The sequence below is a fragment of the Amblyomma americanum genome, chromosome 1, assembly GCF_052857255.1.
Source record: "Amblyomma americanum isolate KBUSLIRL-KWMA chromosome 1, ASM5285725v1, whole genome shotgun sequence".
In the NCBI taxonomy this organism is placed as follows: Eukaryota; Metazoa; Arthropoda; class Arachnida; order Ixodida; family Ixodidae; genus Amblyomma; species Amblyomma americanum.
In genome coordinates, this window is record NC_135497.1 from 9061169 (window position 1) to 9081280 (window position 20112).

General features: G+C 42.7%; 1 protein-coding gene across 2 annotated transcripts in view; it reads left to right on the top strand.

The window, feature by feature from the left end:
- Window positions 1-20112, top strand: part of HPS1 (Hermansky-Pudlak syndrome 1 protein) — a 66494-nt gene that overhangs the window by 24793 nt on the left and 21589 nt on the right. The window contains exons 6-11 of one of the 2 annotated variants that reach the window (XM_077642607.1): window positions 3922-4009; window positions 6158-6292; window positions 9755-9910; window positions 13486-13563; window positions 15243-15358; window positions 15457-15663. In XM_077642607.1, the coding sequence (XP_077498733.1) occupies window positions 3922-4009; window positions 6158-6292; window positions 9755-9910; window positions 13486-13563; window positions 15243-15358; window positions 15457-15663 (780 nt within the window). The remainder of the gene's footprint in view (window positions 1-3921; window positions 4010-6157; window positions 6293-9754; window positions 9911-13485; window positions 13564-15242; window positions 15359-15456; window positions 15664-20112) is intronic. The other variant, XM_077642610.1, reaches the window with a different exon arrangement.

Below are 20112 nucleotides of genomic sequence, written 5' to 3' on the forward strand. Positions count from 1 at the left end.
CGCGACATAGGCCTCTCGCATGTCGCCTTCATCGAAATGTGACCGCCATGGCTGGGATCAAACGCAGCCAAGCACCATAACCACTGATCCACCTGATTGCCTTAGTTTATTGCCTCAGGGCATAAAGGGGGTATGTAGTGATGGATGAAAGAAAAGGGTGGTTAAATAAATGAAAAAAGATTGTCCGATCTAATGAAGTCGAGGAGTATATGACGAAGGACTGCTTGGCGAGATGCCCACTGCAGCCAGGTGCCGCCGTTTGCGAAATTGTTCAGTGGTGTTGACACCTGTATTTAATTTCTTTTCTAGCTTATGAAAGCTCCAGTTTCAGTGAAAGATGGAGTAGATTTGTATGTATACCTCGAACCAGGATGAATTAAATTTCTTTAACTATGAAGTTTCTGTGGCAGCTATATAGCATTTCTTTGTAGCTGTAGGCCTGCTATTGAGTGGATGCTAATGAGTAATTACTCTCAATATCAAATCAAATCAAATCAAAAAATTTATTTTCAACATTGATACAATGTTGATGGCTTCCGTGACAAAAAGCTGTGAGGACAGCTTGACTAGGTCAGGCAACCATTTTGGCAGCAGCGACTTCATATGCACTTCAATAATTCAAATACAAATGAAATGTGCAACAGACTACATACATTGTCCTACTTACTGAGTACAATAGTTAAAATGCAAGTGAATATTGTAATGGAATACACGGACTTCATTCATCAACTTAACTACGCCACAAAAGAACAATGTGCACTACAATCAAACTACGCAACAAACGAATAAAAATTAGTACCATAAAGAGTTTGACATGTGAGATCCCGATGAGAAGGCAAACACACACACACACTCACTCTGTATGCCCAATTTCACAATTACCACTCAAAATCATAAAACAGTCTTAGAAAATTGCCCAGAAACAAACATGCTGCGCAATGCGGTGCGCGTTAGGGCAATGGAACCAGAAAATTGCGTTTTAATCTTGTTTAATAGAAATGGTACGTTGTACGTTAATGTTTGCAGAAGATAATTAGTGCGTGGCCGCGGTACAAACCATTCCTCAGACGACCTGGTTCGATATGTGCGAGTTTGCAAAGTAAGAGTACACAGCTCCTTCAGGAACTGCTGGTAAGATACACTAGAGAAGTACAGCAGGTATAGTAGACGGTAATCGTAAATCTGTTGTATACTGACCAACTTGAACTGAGTAAAGAGGTCATGAGTGTTGTGAAAGTATGAAACATTAGCGATGCAACGAACAGCTTTCTTTTCGAGCCTATGTAGTATAGTTATGTTTTTTTTAGTAGTCGTGGCCCAAATTAACGTGCAGTAGTTAATGTGGGACCGAAAGACGGAGTGAAAAACTTGAAGTTTAATGTTAGTTGGAAAAATATCTCGAGATCGACGTATTAAGCCAACAGCGGAAGAGAGTTTTTTCACCAGTTGCTGTATATGCGCATCCCAAGTCATATGGTGGGATAGTACCACTCCTAAAACCTTGTGCTCTTTGACTATATCGATTGTAGAGCTGCCCAAGCGGAGCTCGCCAATCAAACTTACTGGTTTGTTTTTTGAAGCAAACAGAATGGCTTTTGATTTTTTAGGATTTATTCTTAAACAGTTTTTGCTCGACCAATCAAGCAATTTGCAGAGAGTTTCATTAGCCGTATGCAGTAGGTGAGAACTATTATCTGATGTGAAAAACAAGCTGGTATCATCAGCGTACAAAACAAACTTGACATGCTTATCAATACGAACCACATCGTTAACATAGGTATTGAACAAAAACGGTCCCAAAACGCTGCCTTGAGGGACGCCGCATGGTATTTCTTTAAAGGACGACAGACTGCCATCGATAACTACAGATTGCATGCGTGTTGCAAGGTACGACTTTAATAGTGAGTGGGGTACGCCCCGAATGCCATAGTGATACAGTTTATTAAGGAGAACAGTATGGTTGAGGCAGTCGAAAGCTTTGCTATAATCTACAAACACCCCAAGCGTCAGTTTATTCGCATCCATGTTTTTGAGTATCAATTCCTTTTGAATCAAAAGGGCGGACTCGGTAGAGCACCCTTTTCTGAACCCATGCTGACATTCAGAAAGAAGTTTATGCTTGGTAAAAAAGGGGTCGAGACGAGACAGAATAACTTTTTCAAGACCTTTTGAAAACACTGGGAGAACTGACACTGGTCGGTAGTTGGCAGCATCATTTTTGTCGCCGCCTTTATATATAACTGAAACTTTTGCGCGTTTCATGTTTAGTGGAAAAAAACCAGTCTCCAAAGCAAGGTTATAAATGTGTACGAGGGCTGGACAGATGACGTCGAGGACGTATTTGACCGGTCGGACCTGGATATTATCTATGTCAAGGCTTTTACTGTTCTTTAGTGACGTAAATATGTTGTAAACCTCAGCTGTATTAGTTGGCACCATAAAAACAGTGTTCAAGAGGTTGTCGTCAAGGACGCAAGACGTTACAGAAGGAGCAGCATTGTTAGTCATGGCAGTTATGTAGTGGGTGTTGAAATGCTCTGCTAGAGCACCCTCAGTAAGCAGTTGACCTTGGACAGTCATCTGAAACTGATTAGGCGCAGCTGTACGCAGGCCGAGTGCGTCGTTCACAATCTTCCAGATCCGATCAGGACGAGATGTCGAGGCATCCGGAATCAGCTGCTGAAAGTACTGCACTTTGGCTTTCCTTAGTTCTGATGTGATTCGATTGCGTAGTTTCTTGAACTCTGCTAATATGGAAGGGTTGCGCGTTTTTAAGAACAGGGCGAAAAGCTTATTTTTATCTTCAATCATTTTTACCTGCTCGATGCCGATCCAAGGTTTTCTTATCGATCGACGCTGCCTAACAGATTTAAGTTTGAAGCATGCCTTGTAATGGGCAGAAAAAATAGTCATAAAAGTGTCGTATGCTTTATCTGCAGTACTTTCTGCAAAAACCTCAGACCAGTCAGTGCTAATAATTTTATTCCTAAAATCATCGATACTGGTGTCATTTATAGATTGAAAAATGAACTTTGAACGAGAAGGTTTGCGACGCACAGCGACGTCTGAATAAGCCATAAAAACAGGACAATGATCACTGAGGCTGCAATTGACGGTTCCGGCTGCGGTTACTGGTGTGTTGCTGTTCGTAATCAATAGGTCCAAAACCGATGAAGTTGTTGATGTGACACGCGTTGGTGTTTTAATGACGTTTTGAAACCCACAGGCTGCAAGTTTGTTGTTCAGTTCAGTAGAAGAGGTATTATCTGCAGTAACATTAATATTAAAATCTCCACCAAGAACTAGCCGCAATCGTTCGAAGGATGCATATTCGAGTAGGTTATCCACAAAGTCCATGAATCTTTTAACATCGCCTGAAGGAGGTCGGTATACGACAGCGAAAAGAGTGCTCTCTTGTTGCAAACAAAGTGCTTCATAATGTTTGGTGATATCGGTAAACTGGGACACCTTCTCACTTGATAAACTGTCAGAAATGTACATGCCAACGCCGCCACCACGCATGTCGGTTCGATTGATAAAAAAATTATTATAACCGGGTAACAAAGGCGCACAGTTGCTCGTTGTGCACCAAGTTTCAGTTAGCATGATAACATTAAATCGGAAAGAAAACTGATCAATGAAAAGAGCAAATTCATCGTGTTTTTTTGGGGTTTTTTCCCTAAATGTTGCACCAAAAAGGACTATATATTAAACTTGCTCTGTGCTGCTCAGTTGTTTGTCACAGTAACTCATAACAGTTTCATTTTAACATATAGTGTTGGTAGCACAAATGAGCAATCAGTTAATTGATGAATGGCTAGTGATTATGTTAAAGATGTTGCTCACTCTACCCTTATAAACACTGGATGAATAAATAGCTAGTAGAAGGAAGCCTGACCCATTTTGATATTCCTATTTCAGGCGAAATTCCACACGCCTGTCTCATGGTGATATGCTGCTGCTTTTTTTAATACTGCGAAGCTTTCATGGCGTGAGGCATGCTACTGGGGTAAGTAGCCTCACCAAATCTCTTGACAAAATTCGTTTGATGGGGCGTGTGTACAAACGTTTGCACAATCGCAGCTATGGCACATGAAGTGCAGTGGCATGGCATACACTAGGCTTGACTGCCATGTGCATTTTTTTATTGCACCAGTGTCTTGTATTTTTCAAATTTTCCAATATTTGTGGGCTGCCGCTCATATATATGCACAGCCTTTGTCAAAAGTAAAGAGCCCAAGTGCTTTGCTTCTGAGCAGTGTACTGCACCTCTTGCAGCATCCTAACTTTTGGAGGAGTGAGAATGACAGTTCCTCTCACATTCAAGAGGCACTAGCAATGCATAATGAGTCGCACAGCATGGCCTCATTTGACCAAGCCTGTACCTATTATAATTTTACGAGGCCATGCCCATACCTCTGCAAGATCACTAGTGCTCACTCAGGCTCACTTATGCTCACCACTTACTTCGGCTCACTCTGACTCATGACTCATCTGGGGCATACCTTGTCAAAATCATGAGTGCTCACTCGAGCGCATTAGCATTAAATGTTTGGCCAACCTATGGGCTCACTCAAACTCTGACTCACACAGGCCCGAGATCACTCTGAACTCATGTACTCAACCTCATTTAGGCTCACAACTCATTCACTCTCACTTCGACTTGCAACCCATCTGGGCTCATTTATTCAGACTTGCAACTCATCTGGACTCACTCACTCATTTCGACTTGCGGCTCATCTGGCCTCCCTCATTTCGACTCGTGACTCATTTGGGCACACTTACTCACCTCAGTTCACGACTAATTCGCGACTACACGGTGGAACTCGGTCAAAGCTTCCGACATATCCCCACATGGGTAATTATGGCACCCGCGTAAGCCATCAAAGGGGAAGGGACACAAAGCCGTATTCCCTGCTTCCGTAGAATTCTCTGCTTTGATCACCCATTGATGCCACCAAGCCACCTGACCCTTAAGCATCGTTGGTTGTGGTGGCAAAACTTTCCTCCCTTCTGCTGTCAGCAAACGAGGAGGATAAAAAAAACAAACAAGTGCACACCATTGCAAAAACAGACCATGATATGAGCCTGAGCCCGAACTTGCGACTCTGATCATGACCTGAGTGTGAGTTCAGACTGCTACGATGCGAGCTCAAAAAGTTCGTGCCAACCTTAACCTCAACATTGTTGTCTATGTCATTAGTGTTATGGGAGAGGTTTTTGTGCTGCTCAGTTCTGTGCCTGTTCTCTCGCTTGTATGTACTGTGCACTTTGTCTTGATGGCCCAATGTCGTCTCAAGAAATTGGTCTCCCTTTGCAGCTCGCAAGCCTGGCGGTTGCTGCAGGTGTCTCTTAAGATCAGTGAAAACACAATTTGCGCTCTATTCGTATGTCAGTTTTGATTACAGTGTGGGATGCGGTCTGAAGGAAGCTACTTCTGTAAAGCTCGCATCATACTCTTGCAAATACAGTATGCCCAGTTTGAGTGCATTTGTTTGTTTCTTTCACTTTAGGGGGATGAGGGTCTTAAAAACTTATTTGTCAACAAAATGCCAAAACTTGGCGTGCAGGTGTATCATGGAATGCTCATTTCAAATACGCATTTAGATTTCGAATATCTCACCAGGAGGGAAATGTATAGTAAAATAACTTCCCAATTAGGCCATTTCTTACGGGCCTCTATGATCATTTCTCAGTTAACAGAAAGCTTTTTTAAGAATATGTAGACATTTCCAAAGGTCCACCACAGATCTAAAAGCTTTCTTTTTTCCATTAAACATGATTGATTAGCAATTAGGTCGTGTGTGGGCTAATTACTGCCACATTGTTTTTTCTTTCCGACTTTCTTATTTATTTGTGGTCCACAAAAAGACTTTATAGGCATTTTGTTAGCTTTAGAATGCTCGGTGGGCCTTTGCAAATGTGTACTTATTCCTAAAAAAAGCTTTTTTTAACAGAAATTACAATAAAGGCCGGTAAGAAATGACATAATTAGGATATGTTAATTTTCCGTATATTTCCTCCTAATATGCTAAGTTTTATTAAGATATGTTGACAAATTAAAAAAAAAAATTTAAGACCCTCATCCTCTCTTTATTCATTTTCATCGAGTGGAGCTCTTGCTTAACCTCTGCGCTGTTTCTTTTATGATAACCAGGATGATAGGCAAGAGAAGAACGGCCGGATTCATAGCCTGTTGGTGTTCTTTGCTACTGCTCTTCACTCGTCTATTCCACATGTTGTTCACTCCATAGTGATCACGGATGCCATTCTGGTAGTTGTTGTCAGCGAGGTATGAGGCCCGTTTTGATTCTTTTCATAGAGTATATCCTCCTGCTCAGCTTTAAATTAGATACCTATTCTCTCGCACAAGTTATTGCATGTCATCAGCATAGCTCCCGTGTCTCACTAGGCACGCATTTCCAGAAGTACATGTGTGACGTTTTTCATGAAAACTGGTGTCATTTTCACTTTGTTATTGTGAATAAGTGCAACAGTGGTAGCCTTGTAGAGTAGTGAGCACTCCTCACAAGAGGCAACTTGATCAGCTGCAGCACACTTTTAACTCTGTAATGTCCAGGTATTAAAAATGTCGGATAAAAGCTATCAGCTTCTAGGATTTCATCAGTGATGGTCCCTTCATTGCAAAAACTGGGAGACTTATTAAGGTAATGATCACAGCGTAATTCAGCGTAGGCTATTTGACCGATTTCTGGATGTCTTAAGGATGCTGAAACTATGCGTTAAATCGAAGGCAGATACAGTTATCCAAGAGCAAAAATCAAAACTGCACCATTACCTGCCTGTGTGGCATTACGTCCACTGCAATTTTATGTTGTTTTTCTATTTGGGCTATTTATTTATTTATTAGGTGCTCAAAGGCCCACTTAAGAGGTATTACATGAGGGGCGGGCGGGGAGTACGGCAGTTATGACAAAAAATGGTTTTCGATGGCATCTTGAATTGTTGGAAGATCTGTTAAAGAAGCGATGTGGCCGGGAAGGTCGTTCCACTCCAGGGCAGTACAGAGAAAAAATGATTTTTGGAATGTTGTGGTATGGGCACTCTGGGGGTAGATGACTTTAGAATGGCTATGACGGGACAGACGATGGGCTGGACGGATGAATGCGTTGTCGGGTGGCAAGCTGTGAAAAAACTTATGGTAAAGAGAAAGGCGAGCTAGTTTGCAGCGAGATGCTAGAGTATGAAGTTCAAGTTGGGATTTCAATTGGGTTACACTAGTGCGATAAAAGTATTTGGAAAGAATGAATCACGAAGCACGATTCTGAATAGATTCCAGTGAATTAGACAGGGTAGTTTGGTGATAATCGAATATAGAATGTGCGTACTCTAGTTTAGGTCTGACAAGCAATACATAAGCGATTAACTTGACTGAAGGGGTTGCTATGGCAATGTTGTGTCGTAAGTAACCCGAGACGCGATTGGCAGAGTTAGCTATATGAGTAATATGGCTGGTCCAGGATAGGTCACTGGAGATATGAATACCTAAGTACTTGATAGTGTCGGTTTGAGTTATAGGACAACCGTAAAGAGGTAGTTCGGAGATGAGTAGTTACGTCGGTGGTGGAAAGAGATTAAAAAGGTTTTGTTAACATTTAGTTTCATGAGCCAATTGTCGTGTCACTCTTGCTCTTTGATGAGATCGTTCTGTAGGGTGGTAACTTCAGATAGGTTATTTATGAAACGGTATATCACACAATTATCGGTAAACAGGCGTATGTTCGATGTTATGTCGTTGGGTAGGTCGTTAATACAAATTAGGAAAAGTAGGGGAAAAGTGTTTGCCTTAAAGGTGCACTAAAGAGTATTCTGAGCTCGCCTTTTTACCGGGGGAACTCGATCTACATGCTCCAAGCATTCTCAGAGACTTCGAATTATTTTGCTATATGGCTGATTTCTCTATTAAATTAGATTAAACGTCCCGACTCCCGCCTTTTCTTTAACTGACCTCTGAGAGTAGGAATCAACCAACACGTGGTGTGCCTTTCAGCCAGTTGCGTGGCGGTTTGCCGCTCTGCCATCGGTGGAGTGATACATAGTAATACGCGGAGTGATCTGTGGAAGCAAAGAGTGCACACATAATTTTATTTCCATGGGCCTAATTGCAGCTCTGTAGTCTGCGACTGAAAATATTTATTCATGGAACCTAAAAACAAAATAAAAGCGAAAGCGAAGCCGTCACGTGAGTGGCTGTAAGGCACTCCACGCGTTGGTTGGCTTCTCTGACTCTCGGAGGTCAGTTAAAAAAAAAGAGACGGGAGCTGGGACGTTTAATCTGATTTAATAGGGAAATCAGGCGTATAGGTTTCTAAGAATGCTCGGAGCGTGTAGGTAGAGTTCCAGTGGTAAAAATATGAGCACAGGATCCTGTTTAGTACACTTTTAATTTCTCTTTCATCAGGTGTCCTGCATCTGCTAACACTTTGACCTTACTTTGCTAAGTATGCTAGAAAAGATTACTTGAAGTATCTTAGCAATTCATGCAGTTCTGTGAGCAGAAACGAAAATTTTACATTTTTATGCTATCACAGGCGATATGCCAGGCATTACAGGGTTAATAATCAAAATCTTGCTTAATTTCTTGTTTGAATTGGATAGCCCAGGCCTGACTGATTACACAGTCCATATTCTGACTTGGGTCCCCACAAGAACACACCTGTTGACTGAAGCAGTTGCAACAAAGGCCATTATTAGATCAGCTCCCGCTCTTAAAGCTGCATGGCCTCCAGTGGCAGCTACACACAGTCGTTACTACTTGCACTCAAAGAGGCTTGCCACTTTGTAACAATCATTAGAACCCAGCAAAGCAGGAGTTATTACTTTGTGGCTAGAGGCAGCAAATACACAATACTTCTTAATGAATGACAATATATTTGATACAGGGCATGTCGCCAGGCTATTGAGTGCATTGTGCCTTTACTGGAAAAAGAGAGCCAAGCCACAACAACTTCCGCAGCATCAGCCAATCGCTGGGTGCTTCTGTCCTTGCGGGTATGCAGTTCCTGTGTCACATTTGCCTTAGAGCAAAAGCCGCCATTTTTTTTTTTTACTAAAAAGTGACCTGTCCTTGGTAGCGGAAAGTGGAAAATGTCGCCTGAAAGGGAGGGGGGGGGAGGCACATCTTTAAGGATGATGCATTGGGAAATGCAGTGCGAGAGCTGCTCTTGAGAATGCAATGAAGTATAAGCACTCTCCTGAAGCTTTCAGCTCATTTTTTCCAGTCTGCATTTTCCCACAAAACTGTGCATCTAGAAAAACTTTCATGTAGAAGACATATTATTTGAGGAAATTTTTGTGTGGGCTTGTGTTAGCAATTTTGAATGCTTTTGTACTGAAATGGTTTCAAAGTGTATTTGTATGACAAAAACAAAATTGGCTCATCAGTGGGGCATTTTATTTTATGCAAGTACCACAAATTTGCAAAACGGTTCCTCAGTTGAATAGTAGAGACCGAATAGTTAAATAGTTGAACAGTAGTAGTAGAGACAGTTTATTGCAGGGGCACTGTGTAACGTTGTAGGTACGAATTGCGCACAAAAGACACACACAGGAAAAAGCACGAGGGAGACTGAAAGAGCGCAAGTGCGCTCTTTCAGTCTCCCTCGTGCTTTTTCCTGTGTGTGTCTTTTGTGCGCAATTCGTACCTACAACAGTATGCACCAACTAGCCCAACAAGAAGTTCTTCTTAAGCACTGTGTAACGCCTTTTCTTTTTCTGTTGTGAATTTTGACAGGTGAGCAACAAAGTTCTATTAGCAGACAGCCTCTCCAGCTTTCTGAAGCAGCTGCACTCGATTCAGAAGAAGCCTGAAGATGGTCGTTGTCGTTTGACAGTCGATATTCTGGAAAATGCCATCACCCGCCTGTCTGACACTTTCCGAAGAGCTGAGGTTGGTTGACCTGAAGGAAGCTCTTTCTCAAGCTTGTTTTAAAATGCTGTCCAAAGTGGACCTGTCTTCTGTGTTGCAAATACAAATGCTCTGGACATGGGTTGCCAAGGAGAGTGTGCTCGGTGAAAAGAAGTTTGTGGGCAGACTCCCCTCCAGATTCAACAGCGCAACAGCACACACAGACCAAGTAGGAGACGAGACACACAAATCAGTGCTGATTTGTGCGTCTCGTCTCCTACTTGGTCTGTGTGTGCTGTTGCGCTGTCGAACCGCCACTATGCATCACCAACTAGCCCAATCTGCAGTTCCCCTCCAGAGTTGCCCAGTGAACACTGCAGTGTGCGATACGTGCAACAGCACTGCTGATATCAGCTTGCCTCTGTTAAAAAAACAGTGCAAGAGATGTGTAGTGGTTGTGACGGCTTGTACAACAGTTGCAGGGGTGAAATTGAATTGTGCTGAATGATCTACTGGAGGTCACCTGCTGTAAGCGTGGTGGTGAACAGTTAGCAAAGAATAAAAATTGTGGACAAATCTAAATGAATTATCAAGTCGACTGTGGAGATTCCTGTCCAGATCAGCTGGTATAAATCACTAAAAATAAGCCAAGCAGGAGCCAGTGCATATCCATGTCTTTGAAGTTGAAGAATGTTTTGCCACTTTATGAAGTGAGAGCAAAAGTAAAACTGCAGCAGTTCTAAATATCTAGCGACTAGCAAGCTTGTTTCATTCTGAAATTGCAGGCAGATAGTTGGACTGCCATTTAGTCAATTATCATCAACCACTTGATTATGCCCACTGCAGGGCAAAGGCCTCTCCCATGTCTCTCCAATTAACCCTGTCCTGTGCCAGCTGCAGCGAGCTTGTCCCCGCAAACTTCTTTATCTCATCCACCCGTCTAACTTTCTGCTGCCCCTGCTGCGCTTGCCTTCTCTTGATATACAATCTATTATACCGTACTTAACGACCATTGGCTATCCTGCTTTCGCATTACATGCTCCGCCCAAGCTCATTTCTTCTTGGTTTTGACTAGGATGTCATTAACACGCGTTTGTTCCCTCACCTACCCTGGCCTCTACCACCCGATTAATAGTGTGAATATGGTCTTTTGTCGAGTATCCTGGACAGTTAGCTAATCGGCCTGTACTTTCAAGTCCTTGACATCTCTTTTCTTATGGATTAAAATCATGTTAGCGTTCTTCCAAGTTTCCGGTACGCTCGAGGCCAGAAGACGTTATGTATACGGGATGGCTGGTTTTTCCAGCACAATAATCCCACCATCGTTCAACAGTTTTACTTTTACCTGATCTTCGCCAACTTCTTTCCCCCTTTATATTGCTCCTAAGGCTTTCTTTACTTTCTCTTTTGTTAATGGCGGTATGTCCCAGTGCTGTGTGCTGCTGCCTCTCTCATTAATGTCCTGATCACATTGGCTACAGTATAAATTTATGTACAACTCTTCGGCTACGTCACTTTTGACAAGAAACTTACATTTCTGTCACACATTAACAACCTGAAAAAGAAAGCATCCCAAGCCCTCAATGTATTAAAGGTACTCTCGCGAAAACGGTGGGGGTCCGATAGAGCATGCCTATTGCAAATATATCGCTCTTTGGTGCGCTCCAAGCTGGACTACGGGTGTGTGGTATATGGTTCGGCAAGAGCATCCTACTTGAAACGACTGGACCCTGTTCATAATCTTGGTTTGCGCCTATCAACTGGAGCTTATAGAACATCTCCGGTAAAGAGTCTTTACGTTGAAGCTAATGAGCCCACACTAGAGGATAGAAGAGTCACACTAACATGCACGTACATCCTAAAAACCTGTTCTCTCCCTAAACATCTCTGCTATCCCATTGTTACCAAGTGCCCATCTAGGAGATTATTCAATAATAAACCACATTTTATCAGGCCACTAATAATGCGCTTTGAAGATAAATGTGAAGACTTAACAGTGCTGGACGCCCTACCTAATATTGCACAAAGACATGAATATCTACCACCATGGTACAGCCTTCCTTCAGTGTGTGACTTCACATTGACACACTTAAACAAAGAGAAAATACCACACGAGCACATACTGCAAGAGTTCTTTGCACTACAAGAAAAATATGACACTTACACCGAATTTTACACTGATGGCTCAAAAACAGAAAGTCATGTCGGAAGTGCAGTAATTCAAGGAACAAATGAAAAAATGATACGATTGCCACAGTATGCATCGGTATTTACTGCGGAGTGTTATGCCATCTTTGTAGCTGTAGAACAAATAGTAAAACAAAACATAAAAAATAGCATCATTTACACCGATTCACTCAGTATGCTAAAAGCGCTGCATTCTACAAACGCTGCTGAACCCATAATAGGAAAAATCATACATAACATAGTTAAAATTACAAAGCAAAAACATAACATTATATTCTGCTGGGTCCCTAGCTATGTTGGAATTTTAGGTAATGAGAGAGCAGATGCTTGCGCAGCACAAGCTAGAATTGGCCATATAAAACAAGTTAACATACCACAGAGGGATTTTTCTAAATTACTGCACAGTAAACTCAGGAATAATTGGCAGATTGCATGGGACGAACAAACAAACAACAAAATACATTCAATAAAACCTGTTTTGGGAGAATGGAGATCATGTACACATCAGGAGCGTTTCATAGAAGTTATTTTGTGTCGACTACGCATTGGACACACACACCTTACTCACAACTTCTTACTGACAAAAAAAGGCAAACCTCTCTGCGAAATGTGTGGCGATGAACTCACGGTAAACCACATTTTAATTGTATGCAAAAAACTGGAACAACTGAGGAAAAAATATTTCACAACATTGTACAATGAATACATCCCACTACACCCCATGTTACTTTTAGGAGATCAAGCACTGGTTGATTTTTCTAGCATTTTTCAATTTCTCAGAGAAGCCAATGTTTTATACAAACTTTAGATATAAAAAGCGTAACCTTTAACAAAAGCTCTAACCGTGTGTTTGGCGCATCATAGCCTAAGTTGCTTTTGCGCCATTAAAATCAATATAACTAACTATAACTAACTATCTTCGGCTACGTTAACTATCTGATCCATATAGCTAGTGACATTGCCCTCTTTGTCTCTTAATGTGTACATTTGGTTTTTGCTTATGCTTAGTTTCCTCTTCACCGCTTTTAGGCCACCTCTGTTTTGTAACGCATGCTTGATTCTCTTCTTATTAAACTCGCTTATGCAGGTTACCTTGTGCTTGTTTGATTAGCTTCAATAGCTCTGCCAGTCTATCCTGTCAGTGGGGTTAGAGGCTTTCATGCTTTGGCATTTCTTAATCAGATTTTTCGTCTCTTGAGAGAGCTTGCCTGTATCCTGTCTAGCCATCCTACCACCTACTTTACTGCGCACTCCGTAATGATGGCTGTCAGATTATCGTTCATAGCTTGAACATTAAGGTCGTCATCCTCAGTTGAAAGCCGAATATCTGTTCTGCAGCGGCATCCTGAATTCCTCTACTTTCCCCCCTATGGCTAACTCGTTGATGGGCTTCCGCCTGACTAGTTTCTTCGGTTCCCCTTCAAGTCTAGGCTAATTCAAGACCTTACCATCCTATGGTTGCTGGATCAAACCTTTCAGAGAACCTCCACATCCTGCACGATGCCAGGGTGAGTGCACAGTATGAAGTCTATTTAATTTTTACTCTCACCATTGCGGCTTTTCCACGTCCACTTCCCGTTCTCCCATTTGCAAAAAAGGTATCATGATCCATAAATTATTTCTATCTGCAAACTCCACTAATACCTCCCACCTGAGCCGCTGCCATAGTCGCGCGCTGCCTGGTCTCCAGCGTGCCTCTTGCCTACCTTTGCATTGAAATTGCCCACCAGTGCAGTGCAGTGTACTGTGTTTTTACTTTTCTCATTGATGATTTCAGTTGATGTATCACGAGCATGCCGCAAAGATATACAGGATGTATGTGCTACTTTTTAGATTTCACCATGCTTTCACTGCTTCTTTATCTCTTTTGTTCCATAAAGTGTTGACCTGATTTGAATAACCAGACATGTTTTTCTATGAAGTATATTTTTCTGTTGCTTTTTTTGTTATATTTTTTTTTTTGTGTACGCTTCATTCCTTATTCTTTTTTCTAATGATGCGCCAACCGTTCTTGACAACCATTGTTTGCATTTTGCGTCGTTACTAGTGTATGTAATTTGCATGTTGCCTGCTGCCCTGCAATGTAGGGGCCGAGGGGCATGTTAAGCCACAATTTCTGGCCTTTTTTCCTCGACCCTCACCATGTGTACATGGGAAAATAAATTGAATTCAATTGAATTGAAGTTTTTGACAATCTGGTCATCATGGCTGGATGTAGGCGCATAGGCCAGTACCACCTTCAGTTTTTATCTGAAGACTAATTAAGCTTAATAAAGCTAGTTTCAATAACTGCCACCCTCTCATTAATATCTCTGTGTTGCCAGCCATATCCCGATTGATCAAGAATCCCACATCTAGTTCTCATCTGTCCACTAATCCATGATGGCATAGTACATGCCGCCCTTATACGCCTCATCTCTTCTCCTAACATCACTAAGCCCTATGACATCCCATTTAATACCCGCTAGTTCCTTGAGCAGCACTGTTAGACTAGCGTCACTGGATTAGGTTCTAGCTAGGTTCAATTTCCATTGGCAGCCTGTCTGGTGCCAGATTCTTAGCACCCTCCTCTGCGTCTCTAGTCTGACTGCCGCTTTGGTCAGTTTCCCTGCAGCCGCTGGGGACTGAGGGCCGAGGGTTCGTTGATGTATTCATATATAGGAGGTTATGGCCAATTATTACACCAGGGTGGCCAAATCCTATTCTGCTGAGGGAGTGCATTATCGGTTACGGTCACTGGGATCAGGCCGCGCCCCAGGCCTAGTTAAGTAATTCCATCGACATGCAGAATTTTTTTTTTTGTGCGATGGAGAATTGTGCAGCATCGAGATTCGAACCCCGGCCCTCTTGCACGCGAGGTGGATGCTCTACCTCCATTTGATCGCTGCCTCTGTTTAGTAGTGAATAATAAAAGATATTTCACACCAATAGAGAAAGCCGGAAGGCTCTTGTCATTTTGTGATTTCATCAAATCGACAATTTTCTTGGAGATTCTTGCAGGAAATGGGTTGGGTTGTTGATTTTCAGTAAGTTTAGGTTTTTTTGAACCTTCACTTGAAGGTGTGATGCATCGCTGTGGCAGTTTCAGCACCGTGACAAACATTTTGTGTACATATTGCATGTGCTTTGTGTCTAGGCATGCTTTTGTATCTCACCGACAATCACTTCACTCTGTTTGTTTTTTCAGCTGCACAAGAGTGAAGAAATATGTGTCAGCCTAATCACAAGAAAATGGGCTCATCTCAAGATGTCTGGATTTGTGGAATACCTCTCGGGCTCAAATAATGCCGAGTTGGCTGCAAGGTGCGTCTTAATTGGGCTGCCTGATACCTTGCTTTTAACTTGGCATTGTCTTGGCATGAGAGCTGTGACCTCAATTGTTGTCCTCATTCTATTGCAAGGTCTGAAGAAGCACTTCTGCTGCTTAAAAAAAATGTGCAGACGGCATTCAAGGAACTGGTGTTGAATCCCGAGCTTGCACGGGAGGCGGAGCCACGACCAATGTTGGCCAGCTCACTCGAGTTGGTTCAGGCAGTCACCCAGGAAAAACTTGAAAACTATATGAGCTTTTTGCTTGTGAAGGCAGCTGAAGGCCTTAATGTGAGCTCGTATCCTTTGCGGAAACGCCGCCGTGGTGGCTCAATGATTATGGCGCTCGGCTGCTGACCCGAAAGTTGCGGGTTTGATCCTGGCTGCGGCGGTCGAATTTCGATAGAGGCGAAATTCTAGAGGCCCGTGTACTGTGCGATGTCAGTGCACGTTAAATAACCCCAGGTGGTCGAAATTTCCGGAGCCCTTCACTACGGTGTCCTTCATAGCCTGAGTCGCTTTGGGGCGTTAAACCCTCATAAACCATAAACGTTTGCAGAAACTAGGAGTGTATATCATGCTCTGTTGAGACAGTAAGCGATGTGCGTTCTCTTTTGGTAGAACTTAACAAATGGAAAATGGCACAGTTAAACGGGGAAAAGGAAACGCATGCACTAGAAAGAACAGGTGCTCTTTATTGTTTGAAGATCGGCTACTAAAACATTCAGCCATGCAATTGTTCATCATCCAGTTGACACAGGGAATTTATTTATTGCAAACGCCTACAGCACCCATTAGGCATTATACCACGTGTCCCTACAAACTTTTGCCAAAGTTTAAAAATATAACGGAGCATAATACACTGCTAGCAAAAACGAGCCCAAATGGGAGTAAGTGACTTGTCCTCTATGCATGCCTTTGTGAGGGTTTTATACTCTATCAACATGGAGTACTTTGTTTAGTGCCTTGAAGACTGGAGTTATTTAGGAGTTCAAGGAGGTAGAAGTTCTCCCTACCACAGAAATGGAACACATAGTGTTCGGTCCGTGCGCCATTGTTCTAGGCTCATTCTCACAGCCATGCCAGTGACAGAAACGGACAGAAGGGGCATGAACGGCTGGTGAACCAGCTTTTGTGACACGTGACCTTACTCACAGGTTCTTTTTGCAGCCTGTAGGTGTGGCAGAGGCAGCAGGAGTCATCTGCTTGTGCTTTGTGAGCTTGTTTGGTTGTCAGTTATCATGACCTTACAAGCTTTATCAAAAGTTCTGAATTAGGATTTCATTGAAGTTACCATGGTTATGCAACATGCTTCAGTTGCCTATAAAAACCAGTGAAGAACTAAGTGATTGAGGACAACACGACAAGTAATAGGAAAGGCGAGCTGGTTGGTGGTTCGTACTTGAATCCATAGTGTAACCGCGTAAACGACATCTTGTCAGTTTCCTTCCGCATGCGTCCCTTGTCGTTGACACCGTTACAATATGCAATCAAGTACCATAGCTAATCTGACATGACAGTGTTTGCTTTCATCTTCATTTCATTAAAGCCTCGCCTTCTACTTGAAATGTACCACAATTGGAACATATGAAACTCCATTTTTATTTGCTTTCAAAATGCACCCCTAGAAAATATTTTTTCGCATACTGTATGATGATTGTGGGAAACATTGCAACTATATCATTTATTATCGACTTATTTGAAGTTTTTCAATTATTATTTGGAAATAGGTATACCTTGGGCCTTGTCACAGCCAAATGTTTTTGGAGCTCTTAAGCAGGAAAAAGAAATCTTAAAATGAACAAAACAGAAAAAGTAATCACAAATAGTTAGCGATTTCATGAAAGAAAAATAATGAACTAAAGCTCGTGTGTCTTTCACTGGCAGTGATTTTTATGCATATGTTTCTGTTTTTGAACATTGGCGTTTGGCAGGAGGAAAATTAAAAGATGGGCAGTGGTCCTATTTTAGCATAAGCAATGGCCCATTCTGGGCGACAGATTTGCGGATGCTGTTGAGTGAGTGCCTTCAGGCTCTCACCTCCTGGTGGCATCTGAGATGTGCTTCCTAGCACTTCTCACGCTTCCTACTTGATGACAGCAAAGGTTGCACAAAGCGAAAGGGTGCACCCCACCTGAAGATGACCCAGGCAGCGCTACCCACGTGCAGAGGCATGCGTGTGTCATCGTGGGAGGTGTGTATCATAGCTATGCTGTAAAAGCCATTTCTCAAGAAAAGAAGCACTCATTTCGATGAGCTCGCACAGTGAAAGAAAACATTATTCAAGCATCGCGGTTTTCTCTTTATTTGGCTCTATATAATTTGAGAAGACATTGCAGGTTGCCGTAAGGTAGTCCTCAGAAGAAGAAATTTGCACTGCACAGACCGTAAAAGCATTTTCAGACTACGTTAGCAGTCTGTATATAGGAAATGCCAATGTTCCGAAAATGGAACATGGAAAAAAAAAATGTGTTTAGTCATTGTAAATAAAACTTACATTTTTTTTTCACGGTTATTTTAGAAAGCATATGCGAATTGTCAACAGGAATTTTTGTCTTGGAAACACTTCTTCGTAATGTGTCGTTTAAAAGGTTAAAATCTTAAAGTTGAAACTCTGTTCCATTGCAGTTTCAATTTGATGCACCACGCTGCAGTCTACATCACACCCCGCGAACCACACTGGAAAAGCTCTGAGAACTAGGCCTAAGCAGGAGCTCTTGCAGGATGATGGCGCATACAACTAGCCGCGACATAATTGATATGCTTGAACACATGGCTTGGATTGACATTAGCGCCACAGAGCATTGGCCGTTGGGGAGACACCGGAGACACCATCCTAAGGTGGCTGTCTTTCTCCTGTTCAAAAGTTTGTTCAGTGAACCTCACGCTCCGACCTTCTGTCTGTCTCTCTTGACTGTCAAAAGCTGGCTGCCAAACAGCCACCCTGCTATATGATTTGGTAGCTGGGTTCCGGTTTAGCTATTGTCAGCTGTGTCAAGCACACCTATCAGCATGGTCTCAGACCTCGTGGCCAACACTTTGTGGCTCTCGGTCCAGGCCGTACACTCGAGCATTCGTGTTAATTTTGGAAAGGTGCAAAGGAAGATAGGTATTGTAGAAGTGTGCTGAAAGCTTCAGAAGAACAGTTCAGTGTAGCTTACTGTTGCGTAAGTTGGGCAACAATTCGACCTCTTTTGCCATGGCAGGAACCCCTGAGGGAGCCAGCAAAGATAGTAATGATGGTTACCGTCATAGTCACGTGACCAAGCAGAAGCATGCAAGACACTATCTGGTGGCTTGGACAGCACTGAGTGGAGTTGTTTACTTCATTTTGGATTTGGGGAGTGTTGAGACCAAGAAACTTCATTTAAAAATTAAAGTTATAAAGAGGCGAGTGTTCAATTTTACCCCATCATTCGTTAAAGGGAGAAAAATAGTATATTTTCCTATTTTTGCTCTATATTGATGGAGTAAAAGATTCATCACATGAATTTTGAATGGATAGGTCTGCCATTTAAACTCCCATAAGGATCGATTATTGTTTACAGTGTAGGTGGAGGTAACTTCAGCATTGTTGTGTATGTAGAAAGAGTATTTTTGTATTTTGAATCATTAGATTGTAAAACTTTACTTTTCAACCATTGTAGAGAATCCCAAAAACATCTACAGTAATCCCTCGTTATAGCGAAGTCAGCGGGATGGCAAAAAAATTCGTTATAAGCGGTAATTCTATATAAACGACCACCCGAGAAAATCTAAAGCAGTCGTGCTTTAATTGCACAGCAACAGCGAGGAAGTCAAAAATACAATGTATTCAGTGAAGCAAAACTTTATTCAGGTGCAAAAAAGGCAGTGAGCTTTGGCTGTTTCAAGTTCTTACCGGGTGCGTGCAACCCCTGCTTTAATTCTGACCAAGCATCACACGAGGCTGCGGTCGCCGTGCCCATGCATTCAACCTTCGGGGTATTTCGAAATCGCAAAGGCAGTGGCCGCTTTTATGGGGGTATTTCGGGGTTTTTAGAAGGCAGTGGCTGCTTTCATGCGAGCGGGGTCACGGAAATGCCGTGGCTCGAGTCTGAGGTTGTGTTTGTTGTGCTCAAAAAACGATTAGCCTCTCATTGTAGGTACGCACCGTGATTGTGAAAACTGAACGGTTTTGCAATAGGGGCTTCACATGATTATTGGGCAGTTTTTTTTCCTGATCTGTTCAGCTCTGAAGTTTGCAATTTAGTTTTTCGGCGCACCGTTGTCGACGACACCGTGCTAATTCTACGGTTCGAGTGTCAGTGTTCGCGCAGCGTCGCGTCCGCGACATTGACAGATGTTTTGGAACAAAATTCAATGACCCTACCACGCATTTAGACCGTTTGTCTAGTCGGACGGCGCGAATCATGCATGACCGGTTGGAGAAAGTCGCCGGGGAAATACCGTGGTTACGTTGACCCGCCATGTTGACAGCCTGACTCGCCGCTGGCGACGCTCGGATTTTTCGTGTTTTCGGTAAGTTATCAATCTATCTGCACTGTCAAAAGTGCAACAAAGCTAGGGGCGGTGCTTTATTGCGATGCAGGCCGATTATGACAAACGGCATGCAGATTTCTAGACCGGCTTCGCCAAAGTTGTCTTCCCGATTTGTTAACGTAGCTCCTCGTGTCGAACACGGCAAAGGGCGTGCGACCAGGCAGCAGCTCGACAACACCGTTGTTCACACTTGCAAGGGTGACCTGCGGGTCGCCTTCTCGTTTGAA